The sequence below is a fragment of the Pleurodeles waltl genome, chromosome 3_1, assembly GCF_031143425.1.
Source record: "Pleurodeles waltl isolate 20211129_DDA chromosome 3_1, aPleWal1.hap1.20221129, whole genome shotgun sequence".
Lineage (NCBI taxonomy): Eukaryota > Metazoa > Chordata > Amphibia > Caudata > Salamandridae > Pleurodeles > Pleurodeles waltl.
In genome coordinates this window covers 1,991,366,329-1,991,379,166 of record NC_090440.1, presented here as the reverse complement: position 1 = coordinate 1,991,379,166, position 12,838 = coordinate 1,991,366,329, and the positions used below count along the sequence as shown (strand labels likewise).

The following is a 12,838-nucleotide window of genomic DNA, read 5'->3' as shown; positions in this document are numbered from 1 at the left end:
CTGCACGTTCACAGTGCCTATATAGGTGCCACCCAGGCACACTAACATCAATTCTTTTCTACCTGATAGGGATTTCTAGCAAGAGATTCCTTACCTCCGAATTTCCCAGGTGCCAGTCTAAATCCGCAAGATATGCGTGAGCACCTTGAGGTGGCGTCGATTGGCTCTGCGTGCATCGTCCATGCTGGAATGACGTTGCTGTTCCGACATAGGCATCAACCAGCCATGTTGACATCTGATAGAGACATGTAATTGCAGATTCCTTACCTTACAATTTCCCCAGACATTAGTCTGGGTCCATAGATTTTTCTCCAGCAGTGCCCCTCTGTGCTGTTAGGTGGCATCAGTCATCGGCATCATGCGCCGGATATGGCATTGCGGGTCCTATATAGGTGCCATCCCTGCATGCTGATGTCAGTTCTTTTCTTTCTGCGCCAGTGCTGATCCGAAGAAAGAGCTACCCTTCAGTCACTTTTGGACTGGTCTTTTGTTTAAGATTTTTTATCGTCTACACTTCTGGTGCGTTGAGGATGTCTTTGCGTAAGACTGGGTTCAAGCCGTGTAGATCCACTCATCGCATGATGTCCTTCACAGATCTGCACTTTGTCTGCCTGTGGTGTCTTGAGTGCGACCACAACCCGAAGTCTTGCTCTGAGTGCTAGGCCATGAATGCAACAGCTTTGAGGGAAGGGTCCGCTTGGCTCCGCATAGGTCCCGATCTCAATCAAGAGGAATGTCCCGTGATCATTTGCGGAGGCCACCCTCCTACACACACACCCACGCTCTTCGTCGTCCAACTCCAAGTCCTCGGGACAATCAGTAAGTCGAGGCACAAGAAGAATTTGAAGAACAACAAAAATTCTTCGACTTCATCCTGTCCATTGGCCTAATAAGTCAGGGAAAAGTAGCGTCGTCGCTCTAGGCCTCCATCCTTGGAATCTGCTTCTTGGTCAGCACTGCACCTCCCCGAGTTTCTTGGAGTGGCCCAGGCTGAGGACATGCACCTTATTTTTGGGCAGGCTGACCCCGCTGGAGCTCCTTCAGGCCCTGTGTGGTCGGACGGGCCCGCTCTGGTTCCGCGCCGGCAGCTTTGGCTTCAGGGGACACTCGTGGATCTGTTCCTGGATCCGATTCGGCGCCGATTGTACCACCTTGACCTTCCCTGACACCGGTTGTGACACATCTTCTGTGTCGTATTTTATAGTTGTGTGAAGAGTGGCTGAGGTCCTGGGCTTTAATCTGCCTTCTGTGGCAGTCAAGACTAACCTCTTGACAGAGGTGCTTCAGACTAGAGCTTCATCCTCTGAACCCCTATTTCCCTTTAATGAAGCCCTTACCAATGCCCTGCTTGTACCTGGTCCAAAACTAGCACAGGGGCTCCTGTGAACAGGACTATTGCCCACCACAATTGGCCTGCGCCAACTGACCCAGTGTTCCTGACACAACATAATATGATGATGGGTGACCAAACAGGAGTAAGTGGCGCTGCTTATCAACTATCCAATATATTCCAAATGATACTGATGATGCACTTAAAAGATCATCACCCTTTACTTCTTTATCTCAGTGACAAGTCACTGATAACAGTGTACCTTTATATAAGGCACACATCCAACATGAAGTCCATTGAATCAATGTTCATATCTTTATTCCTCAGTTCGAAAACAATCATGCATATCCTTGTTCTTGAAATCATCAATTTCCAGTCATTAGTATTCAGTTGCTACCAGAGTTCGCCAAACTCCACGCCAACACGTGTTTTGTCAGGGGTGTACCCCATGACTTCATCAGGACTGTTAAATCTATATTTTTGTCTTTCATAGGTTTCTCATTAATTTAGATTGATGACTCCGCATTACCGCGGCTTCCTAATCATCGTGAGTACGCCTGTTTTGCTCCTGATACAACATGCAAACCCTGACAGCTTGGTTATCCAAGCCTCTGCATCCCAGGGTGTGTTCCCTTCGCACCCCCAGATAGGGAATCCGAGAGGCTGGACTAACTTGAGAAGAAGATTTTTTCTTTCTACAGCCTGGCATTGCAGTCCGTGAACACTGCCTGCCTTTTGGGCCATTACTCCCACATGTTGTGGGATACAGTCGCGTGAGTGCTGGCACATGTCCCGGAGGAGGCATGGGCAGTACTCTCTCAAGCAGTCGCTGATGGAAGAGATACAGCAAAGTTTACTATCTGAACACGGCTGACTCACTGGGCAGAGCGGTTGCAATGACGGTGGCCTGATGCGCCATGCCTGATTGGGGACATCTGGCTTTTCGGGGGATGTCCAGTCTAACCTTATGGACATGCCCTTTGATGGCACCAGTCTCTTCAGAGAGAAAACAGTCTTGCAACTGTCCTTCGCTCCACTCAGTCTGATTTCCCCCCCCCCCTCACAACTGTCCCTCGCTCCACTCAGTCTGAATTTCACCCCATTCATGGCTACAGAAGGGGCATGCCGTCAGGTCCGTTCCCTGCCAGGCACCGCGCCATGCACGCTGCACAACCTGTATGTGGCCAGGGACATGGGATCCACCGCCTTCGTGGATCGGGAGTCTAGCTTTCTAGCCAGTCTTGTGCCCCCAGTTCCCCCCCTCTTTCTGCAGCTCCCTCCAAACCTTCCTAGTTTGACTCTTCCCCACCAGGGACAGTTGGAGGCAGGATTTGCCATCACCTGCCCCATTGGCAATCCATCACGTCAGACAGGTGGAATTTGCAGATAGTCTGAAGGGGCTTACCCACCCGTCCCCCTTCAAGACTACTCTCCATCCATGCCACAATCCTACAATCGGATGATGGAGGATCACTTGGCTCTTCTCTGCAAGGAGGTTACAGCTCTTTGGCAGAGGGAGCCATAGAGAGGGTTCATGTGGCAGAAGTAGGCTGTGGTCAATATTACCGTTACTTTGTGTGGCCCAAAAAGGACAAGGGCCTCCGTCCTATGTCAGACCTTCAGTCCCTGTAGGAAGCTGGCCTGTGCGGGGTTTGTACCTATGGTAATTGTACCTTATACCAGATCCAGTTATCCCCTCTTAGTGAGGTGTAGGCATTGTCTAGAACCCTGGCTCTCTAGAGGTAGCTGCGGATTAGCAGCCAAGGCTTATCTAGGAGACATGCAAAACTCATGCAGTACCACTGTAGTCACTCAGCACTTACACACATGAAAGAAAACGCTCAGTTGTACAGAAATAAAGGTACTTTATTTTTGGGACAAATCACCACAAAATATTAGACAGGTAACCCACCCTTAGGAGGTAAGTAAAATGCTAAATATATACACTAGTATTCAGAAACAGGCATAGAAAAGTTAGAAAACAGTGCAAATAGCAATAACCAATAGTGACCTTAGGGGGAGCACAAACCATATACTAATATAATGAATGTGAACAAGGTACCCCCACCTAGGTAAGGTAAATGTGTAGAGGGTAGCTGGGAGTACTAGAAAAACACAGAGGTAAGTAACACAGTACCCCCAGCGACCAGGAATGCAGGAGTAAATCACTAGATTTCCCCAAACCACCCCAAAGGAGGAAAAGATGAAAAATAAGACACCCAGATGACTGCAAGAAAACCAGAGGTGGATTCCTGAAGAAAGATCATCTGTGGAAAGAGAGGACCAAGTCTGAGTCAAAGTAGGGTCCAGGAGGAGTAGAGGCTACTACCCACCTAGCTGTGGATGCAGGAGTTGGTCAACACTGATGAAGAACAGGACAGCACTGCAGCCCTGGAGCCGGAGAAGAGTTCCTGATGGATGCAGATGAAGCCCCAAGCTGGAAGGAGGATTGCAGACGGATGTCTGTGCAGGAATTCCACCAACAAGCCTTGACAAAGGCAAACTCGTTGTTAGTGGAAAAGAGGTGCTGCGAAGGACCAGCAAGGCCAAGGAGGACTCAACCCAGGAGGGGGAGTCACAGGGGACCCTCAGCGTTGCAGAGAGCCCACAGAAGCAGAGGCAGCACCCACAGGCATTACAGAGGAAGCCCACGCAGCACTGCAAAAGAGGATCCCACGCCACAGGAGAACCACGCAGGAGGCTGTGCTTTGCAGGATGGAGTGCTGGGGGCTGGAGCTACACTTCGCCTGAAGATCCCTTAGAGGAGATGTAAACAAGCCATGGCGGCAGCAAGAGCCACGGTGCAATGGGGTACTGTCCTATGTGGGAAGGCAAAGGCTTACCTCCACCAGAGTTGGACAGCTGGCAGAGGGGACCAAGAGGACTACTCTCGACCACCACCCATGATGCAGGATCCACGCAGCTCAAGATGAGGAAATCCACACAGCCGGTCATCGCTTGTTGTAGGTGCCTATGGTTGCAGGGAAGTGACTCCTTCACTCCAGGGAGATTCCTTGTTGTTCTTGTGCAGGCTGAAGAGCTGCAGTCTTCAGAGGATGCACAGGCGGGGAAATGTTGCAAAGCTGGCAGGAGACGTGGAAACAAGTTGAGCCTTCTTCGTTGTAGCAGGGTTTGTCGGTTCCTGGAGGGTACAGTCTTGGTTCCACCGTGGACCAACTCCTGCATCTACAGCTGGGTGGGTAGTAGCCTCTACTCCTCCTGGACGCCACTGCGAGTCTTGGACTTGGTCCCCTCTCTCCACAGGTCTTTTTTCTTCAGGAATCCAACGCTGGTTTTCTTGCAGTCTTGTCTGGGTGTCGTCTTTTCCTCCACATGTTACTTACCGTGGGGGGGGATGGTACCTTGTTCGCATTCCATTATTTTTTAGTATATGGTATGTGCTCCCCCTAGGGTCACTATTGGTTATTGCTATTTGCAAAGTTTTCTAGCCTTTTCTATGCCTGTTTCTGATAACTAGTGTATATATTTCGTGTATTACTGCCCTCCTAAGGGTGGGTCAACTGCCTAGTATTTTGTGGTGATTTGTCCCAAAAATAAAGTACCTTTATTTTTGTACAACTGAGTGTTTTCTTTCATGTGTGCATGTCTCCTAGATAAGCCTTGGCTGCTCATCCACAGCTATCTCTAAAGAGCCTGGCTTCTAGACACTGCCTACACTTCACTAAGAGGGGATACCTGGAATAAGGTGTAAGTACCATATGTACCCACCACATACCAGGCCAGCTTCCTACATTGGTGGTGCAGCGGGGGGATAAACACTTGCAGTTGCCTTACCACTCTGTCACTTGGTACTTTCCACAGGACAGAACACTTACTACCTAGGGGTATACAAATACACCCAGTGCCAGGGCATTGTCTCTAAGGTTTGGGTAAGAGAGGTGTCTAGGCATAGCCTTTGCTCCAAACGTCTGTAAGAGAGACTAGACGTTAGGGAGGTTAGGCACACCCTACACCACTCTAACATATCTTCAGTACCTAGAAAATCTCAGAACATGGGTTCTCACTATGAGGACCTCACCTTTCAGGAACTGAGGGAAGTGTGTAAGAGTAGGAAACTGAAGACAGGGAGGAACCCTAAGTCTGCTCCTAGGACTTCTTGTAGGAGGTAATCTAACCCCCCAGTACTAGAAAGAGAGGATCTGGATGCTGAGGAGGATCAAGAGGGTCCCTGAGAGGATCACATAGTCTCTAGTAAGCCCCCTAGTGCAGTTGGGAGCACTACAGGTAGTGCCAAAGGTGACCATGTTAGTAGGCCTCCCTTTAGAGGACTAGTTCAGCGGGTTAGTAAGCCTAGGGACAGATCCTTATCCTGCCACTCATGTCACATCAGGGTCTGAGGGGACAAACTGCTCCACTCCAGAGAGGAGTTCAGTAGGGCACAGCAAACCGGTCCCACACTGGACGGGTTAAGACAGCAAGCTGTCCTTCAGGAAGCAAGGGATGTCAGTGGCACCCACAAGGTGCATTGGAAAGACAACCTCTTATACTCAGAAGCAAGGGAACCCAAACCTGGTGCCACCTGGAGGTTGGTAGTCAGTGGCGGCCGGCAGCTTTGGGAGGAGGGCGGGTGGGGCACACACACACACACACACACAGACTCATTCTTTAACACCCAAACACACACGCTCACCCATTAACAACACTCATTCCATTCAAACATGCACGCACGCACCAAACATTCATTTTACAAATTCACACACATTCATTCTTCCACACACACACGCACGCACTCACATCCATTAACAACTCATTCCATTCAAACATGCACGCACGCACCAAACATTCATTTTACAAGATCAAACACATTCATTCTTTCACACACACACACGCACGCACATCCATTAACAACACTCATAACACTCAAACATGCACGCGCGCACCAAACATTCAATGTAAAACATAACACACATACATATACACACACACACACACACTTACCTTTGGCCTCCAGGTCCCAGGAGGGTAGAGACTGCTTCCCTCATTGGCTGACCTTAGGTCAGCCAATGAGGGAAGGCAGCAGTCCCAGCCTCGTCACAGAGTGGGATGGGGTCAGTGAGACTGCTGACCCCACCCCACTCTGTGACGAAGTGTCACTGATTGACACTCGCCCTGGGCACTTCAGGGCTTAAACCTGAAGCGCCCAGGGAGAGTGTCAATGGGTGACGCTTTCCTCGTCACCCAGGGGAGGGCCTGGAGGCACCTTTGCTGGGCCGAGGAGGTCACGTCCATAGGGGTCGTGATCTCCTCAGCCCAGCAAAGTTCAGCTCAGGCAGCCAGGAGTCTGCGCAAATCGCGCATGTCTGCTCTTGGCTGCCTGACCTGAACATAAAGAGTGTCTGTCAGGCTGACCTTTGTTCAGCCTGACAGACACTCTTCATGGGGTGGGGGGGCGTGGCCCCTCCGCCCTAAAGGACGGGCCGCCACTGTTGGTAGTACCTCTGCAGTATAGAGAAGTTTTGTTGACCCGTGCATATGACATACCCCTGGCAGGTCACCTGCGGCAAAGCAAGACTTGGGACAGACTTGCCCTACACTTTCACTGGCCCCATATTTCTGAATATACAAAGGAGATCTGTTGCTCCTGTGTCACCTGTCAAGCCAGTGCCAAACAGGTGGCACCCTAAAGGCCCCCTTAATTCCACTACCAGTGGTTGAGGTTCCATTTGAGAGGGTTGGGGTGGATATTGTTGGCACCCCTAGACCCACCCACTGCCTCTGGAAACAGATTCATACTGGTGGCGGTGGACCATGCCACTAGGTATCCAGAAGCTATACCTCTAAAGCTCCTGCAGTGGCAAAGACCCTCCTGGGAATCTTCCCCAGGATGGGCTTTCCAAAAGAGGTGGTATCAGACAGATGTACAAACTTCATGTTTGCATACCTTAAGGCCATGTGGAAGGAATGTGGTGTAACCTACAAGTTCACCACCCCTTCCCAAACCCAAACCAATGGTTTGGTTGAGAGGTTCAATAAGACTCCACCGTGGCCACTCCCCTTGTCCAGTTTCACGCCAGAGCAGGGACTGGGGGTCCCTGAACCAGTGTGGACTGGTCTATGCACGGAGGGCACCAAATGTGCCCTTCAAAGCAAACCAGTGGCTTGCAGAGGCTACCCCTCCCAAGGCAGTCACACCTGTTTCCAAAGGGAGTGGGTGTTAACTCCCTCTCTCAAAGGAAATCCTTTGTTCTGCCTTCCTGGGCTTGATGGGATCAAGCAGCAGGAGGGCAGAAACCTGTCTGAGGGGTGGCAGCAGCTGGGCTGCCTGTAAAATCCTGTAAGACTGGAAGTAGCAATGTTGGGGTTCCTCTAAGGAGCCCCCAGAGTGCATGGAATCATAATTCCAATACTTGCAACAGTATTGGGGTATGATTCTGACATGTTTGATATTAAATATGCCCAGGTTCGGAGTTACCATTATATAACTGGACATAGGTAGTGACCAATGTCCAGTACACGCATAAACTGGCGCCCGCACTCTCAAAGTCCAGAAAAATGGATCTGGAGTTTGTGGGGGCACCTCCACTAGTGCAGGGGTGCCCTCACACACAGGTACCTGCACCCTGCCCTCTGCACTGAGAGGACCTACCATAGGGCTGACTTATAGTGACCTGGTGTAGTGACCTGTTGTGAAGACTGGTGCAGGACTGGAGAACTCTTTGCATGGGCTCCCTTTGGGTGGCAGAATAACTGCTGCAGCCCATAGGGATCCCTTAGGTACCTAGCTACCATATATTAGGGACTTACATGGGGGGCCAGTATGCCAATTGCTGGAAGAAAAAGGTACAATATAGAGGAGAGAGCAAAACTATTGGGGTCCTGGTTAGCAGGAACACAGTGGACACAGTCAAAAATACTGACAACAGGCAGAAAATGGGGGTAACCATGCCAAGAAAGAGGGTACTTTCCTACACAAGTGTGTAGTGTGGTTAGTTTAGCTTCAGGCTTTAGGCCTTTGTGCACTTTGCCCTGGATGTATTTTATTCCTTTGCTTGCAGCTTAGAGTCTCTGTGCACTTTGCTCTAAATGCTTTTTATTCGGCTTCGTACTGTTATTTTTCAAATAGCCAGTTCTAGGGTCTTGTTTTATTTTTTATATCAAACTGTTTAGCCTACTTCAGCACTGGAATTCTCAATAACACATTCCTGTTCACTCTGTGCTTCAGTCAAGGATACAGTCTGGTACATTGCCGATAGACGTGGTAGGAGTTTAGTCTTTGGCGTTCTTGCGTAGGGACATTTTGTGATCACGCTGACATGTTAGTTATAAAAACACTTCCTTGTCCCAATACACGCAAGAGGGAGATTCCGACCATGGAACCACAACTAGACGCTGACTGCCTCGTTGCAGATGCTGAAGCGGATCACAGGCCTTTGCTCAGGTATGAGGGTTGATGGCTTCCCAGGAAATCTGAAAGGCAAGTTAGAAGCTTAACATGCTGTGCTCGAAATAGAACTAGCTGAGAGAGAGTAGAAATTATTAACACCATGATAGCGTTATTCTTATGTTTCACTCTCCTCGTGACTATTTCAATCCTACTGTGTTGTATGGTTCTGGTTATTGCGGCTCACGCCTTAATATCTAAAATGCAGTCATTTTATTAAAACAATCTATAAAACTCAAACTGCCTTTGTCATTTGTATATGAGATCATACTGTAAATGAGAGAGCTGGTTTGGATCTGAGTGACCACGACTTCCCTGAGAAGTTCCAAAGATGTCATGCGCTCGGCTGCCCAATCATCCCTTCCTCTTGGGAGAGATGAGGCACTGCTAGTTAGCCGGAGCAAAACCGGATTTAGGGTGACAGAAGTCCCTCCAAGTGGGTCAGACTCAGTCCCCCACACCGTGAACGATCCTGCTACCTAGAAATCCAGTAGTCTCATTTAGGATAATGAGAGCCAACGCGACAAGTGAAATGTAACCAGGACCAATCTCATTGACATGAGTTTGATTCTTGTGTTTTACAGTAATTAGTGTTTTTTACAGTTATTGTTGAATCAGAGAAATTGACCAGTGTTTTTCTCCATGACATCAATAATAAGGGTCAGCACAGGCCCGCTTCAAAGTCAGTGTTTAATTACTGCCAGGGTTGAGACCCAGAGGGACCTACCCGACTTAAAGTCTTGCGTGCAGCACAAATTAATCATCCCATATGATCATTCAAACCAGTAGCTCTTAAACAGGAGTCTTCAACCTAGAATGAAGTCATGTATATTTCATTATGTACATTCTATAGAGGAGATCATAATGATTATAATAATTACAATGCTTGGCGGCTGGAGCATTTGCATTTTGGGTTTGACCTTCGGCTTTGTGTTGTCAAAAACCTATCATGGACATACCCATACCTACAGTTGTCTTTGAGTCAGCTCATTGCTTACCAGTGGTTGACTTTCTTGTCACTACCATTTGCTTGCTTATTTGATGGCTTCCGTTCTTCTTTCATTGCCCCTTCTCTGGAGCAGAGCTTCCTTGCCATCCTTTTGACTGGATGATTAGTATCCTTCCAGTGCTCACACTCTGGGAACTATTTTGTTTATTTTTTCTCGATTGCTAACTCGCTACCTCATGTGCTGAATCCCCCTTGCTGGCTTTTCCACTTTGCTCCTGCCCATCTCCCTGTTCTCCCCTGCCCCCTACTCTCGTCTCCTTCTTCCCCCAGCCCTATCCACACAGGTTTTTATTTTATGGTCTCACCTCCCCCTTCTCCAAATTGGACTTAAACCACCCCCCACCTCCACCCCCCCTTGGATGCTACCCATCATGGTTTTTTAATAGTTTCTTTTTTTTTTTAGGTCTTTGCAGTTTGAGATTTCCACTGGGCCGCTCCTTTCTATTTTTTGCAAGCTTTAAACATATTTTTATAATAATAATTTACTGCCACACGATTGGTCTCCACCATCTTGTAATGGTAAATAAAAAAATGTAAAAGAAACAAATGGCCGCCACATCATGACGCACAGCTATGGGAACTCATACTCTGTACATCATCACAAAAAGGCCTTTTTTGTCAATGCTTTCATGCTTAAGCATGCAAGCATTTTTTTCCCAAAGAGGAATAGCATTGGCAAGGCCAAAATGTTGGCTAACGCAATGAAAAGGTCCTTTTGGCTTTGCCAGTGCTTGTTAATTAGTGAAAAGGGTGTATGTGTTGCTTGTAATTTGGAAATTTAAAAAAACGAATAGTTAATCACACTGTACTACTTTCTTAGTATGGTTGCCTGAAATGTCCTCGGATCGTATATAGAGCTGTGCTGGAGTTCTTGACAAGCTAATTGGAGTGTTTCTCTTTTTAATCCTAAAGAACCTGGTTTAGACTTCCCTGACAGTAACCCGATTACCTCAGAAGATCTCGGCTTTGCTACTGGAGAGGACAATGGAAGGTAACAGTTTTTTTTCTGAAATGAGTGTTTTAACTGATTGCTTCGACAATTAAACATGAAAGAGAACATATCATGGTCTGAGAGAAGAGTTTTTGCAACTAAGAGATTTCTAAACGTTACTTGTATTTTCTCTTGCTAGGTAATGTGCTGGAGAGAAGTGAACTAGTGATTGATAGAATCGGAAAACAACACTAAACTACGTGATTGTGCGAGGAGGACATGCACCAGAGGTGTGCTCTTATTTGCCTGGATTTTCATTCCATATCCCGGTTGCACAGTGCTCATAAGTGTCACGTGAACATGTTTAACGAACTTTTCTCTAAATTCTGATTGGAAAAAACATACCAATGAAACTGAAATAGACTGTTCAGTGAATTTAATTCAATATTTCTGTTTTAGCGGAAGTTTTTGCTTCAGTTGTAACTTTTTAAACCGCTCAATTTAAGCTCCACTAAGATGGATTGTTTGCATCTTTTAACACTGCCAGTTATACCTTCCATTTGAGGGGAAAACATAACATAAAAGCATACCTTTTATCACTATGTCAAAGCCACACTAACTGGTTCTAATTTCTAAATGGCCTCATTATTAGGTATAATTAGCCATGTTTTGGGGGTGCTTTACTGACAAACATTTTGGTGTATGCATTGATGCAGGATTTTGACTTTTGCCCCATTTTAGTCGTACGAAAAATGATTCAAATATTCCTCATACCATGCAAGCTGAGGTTATTATAGCTCCCGTGGCATAGCGCTCCTGAAAGGTTATGAATTTACATTGATTGAATAGATTAATAATCTATAAGGTCTGTGGAGACATGTAAATGTATATATTTGCATTTAAAGGTAAGATATAAGTAGGGCAATCACTAAAATGACCACAGAAACATGATTGTTTTAACCTACTGGTGATTAAATCAACATTTTATATCCAGCCATATGATGTCTGTAATGCACTCTGTAACAGAAAAAAACGGCATTTGCATAGTCTCTTTAAATGTGTATTTTTACAAGAAAGTTTTACGACTGGTTCCACATTTATTTTATTTTTTAACAATTTGCATTGCAACCCACACCCCCTTATTTCTTTGTGTTTGTTTTGGACCAACAACACAATAATTTTCTAAGCCTATATTACATTCGTGAACCTGCTCAAATGTGTTCAGAAAACAGATTGAAATCTGAAACCTTGTTACTCAACTAACTGCTTGGATTTTAAGGTGTGGTAAGGGTTACATGCTGTCATGCCAATGTATGTCATCTCATTGTTTATGTATGTGTAAGGATACAAATGTCCACTTATATATGTAATTTGTGTGTTTTAACTTAATCCTCTGTATTGATATAGTTCATGTTTGCACTTTTTGTTAATAAATTGAAACAAAATCAGAGTTTGTTATTTTGTCCATCTTTATAGTGATGCAATCAGAAAAGGTATGTCTTGTACGGGTTCAGCTGGAAGCTGTTTCCTCTATTCTTATGAACAACAATGATTTCCTAAAGTGGTACACAGCCCCTTTTATGATGGGTTTATATCCATTTATTATAGCTCAACAAAATGCAGTATGATAGGAGATTCAGAATGAAAATACCATAAAAATATGATTATGAAATTACTTCCAATAAGCAAAAATCGAAAAACGTTGGTCCTCCAGAGGAGCCTACGTGTAAGAATGGGAACAGAGAGAATGAACAAGAAATCTAAAGCAATAAACACTGCTTAAATGCCTGCCTCCTGTAGTTTGTTGTGTCACCTCTTACCTAAAGAGCACCCCCTAGCCCTGCCCTCCTAATCCTGTATTGACCCCATGTTCCCAGGATGCTACCTGCAATGGACTGTCAACCTAGGAGTAACCCAGGGTGAAGTTGTAACCCCTATAGAAAAGCCCTCTGCAAGTATGCCTGTGTGAAAATATATCTTTTACTTTGGTGTTTCACTCTAACTAGAAAGTCCTACAGTCCACTTTAAATCAAGTCCTTCTTGGAATCCAGCAAATCCCCATTTCTCGTCAGGCTGCAAGCACTCCAATCTAAGAAGAAAATGGCTCAGACTCGCTCACCAAAAGTACATTCTTTTGTGTACCTGTGCTTACCTTCTGGACCCTTC

General features: G+C 46.4%; 1 protein-coding gene across 4 annotated transcripts in view; it reads left to right on the top strand.

Moving 5' to 3' along the window:
• TRIM37 (tripartite motif containing 37) overlaps positions 1–12,120 on the top strand; it is a 943,514-nt gene extending 931,394 nt beyond the window's left edge. For all 4 annotated transcript variants that reach the window (XM_069226401.1, XM_069226400.1, XM_069226402.1 and 1 more), the window contains 2 exons: positions 10,654–10,732; positions 10,872–12,120. In XM_069226401.1, coding sequence (XP_069082502.1) covers positions 10,654–10,732; positions 10,872–10,875 — 83 coding nt within the window. In that variant the 3' untranslated portion in view covers positions 10,876–12,120. The remainder of the gene's footprint in view (positions 1–10,653; positions 10,733–10,871) is intronic.
• Positions 12,121–12,838: the final 718 nt, after the last annotated feature.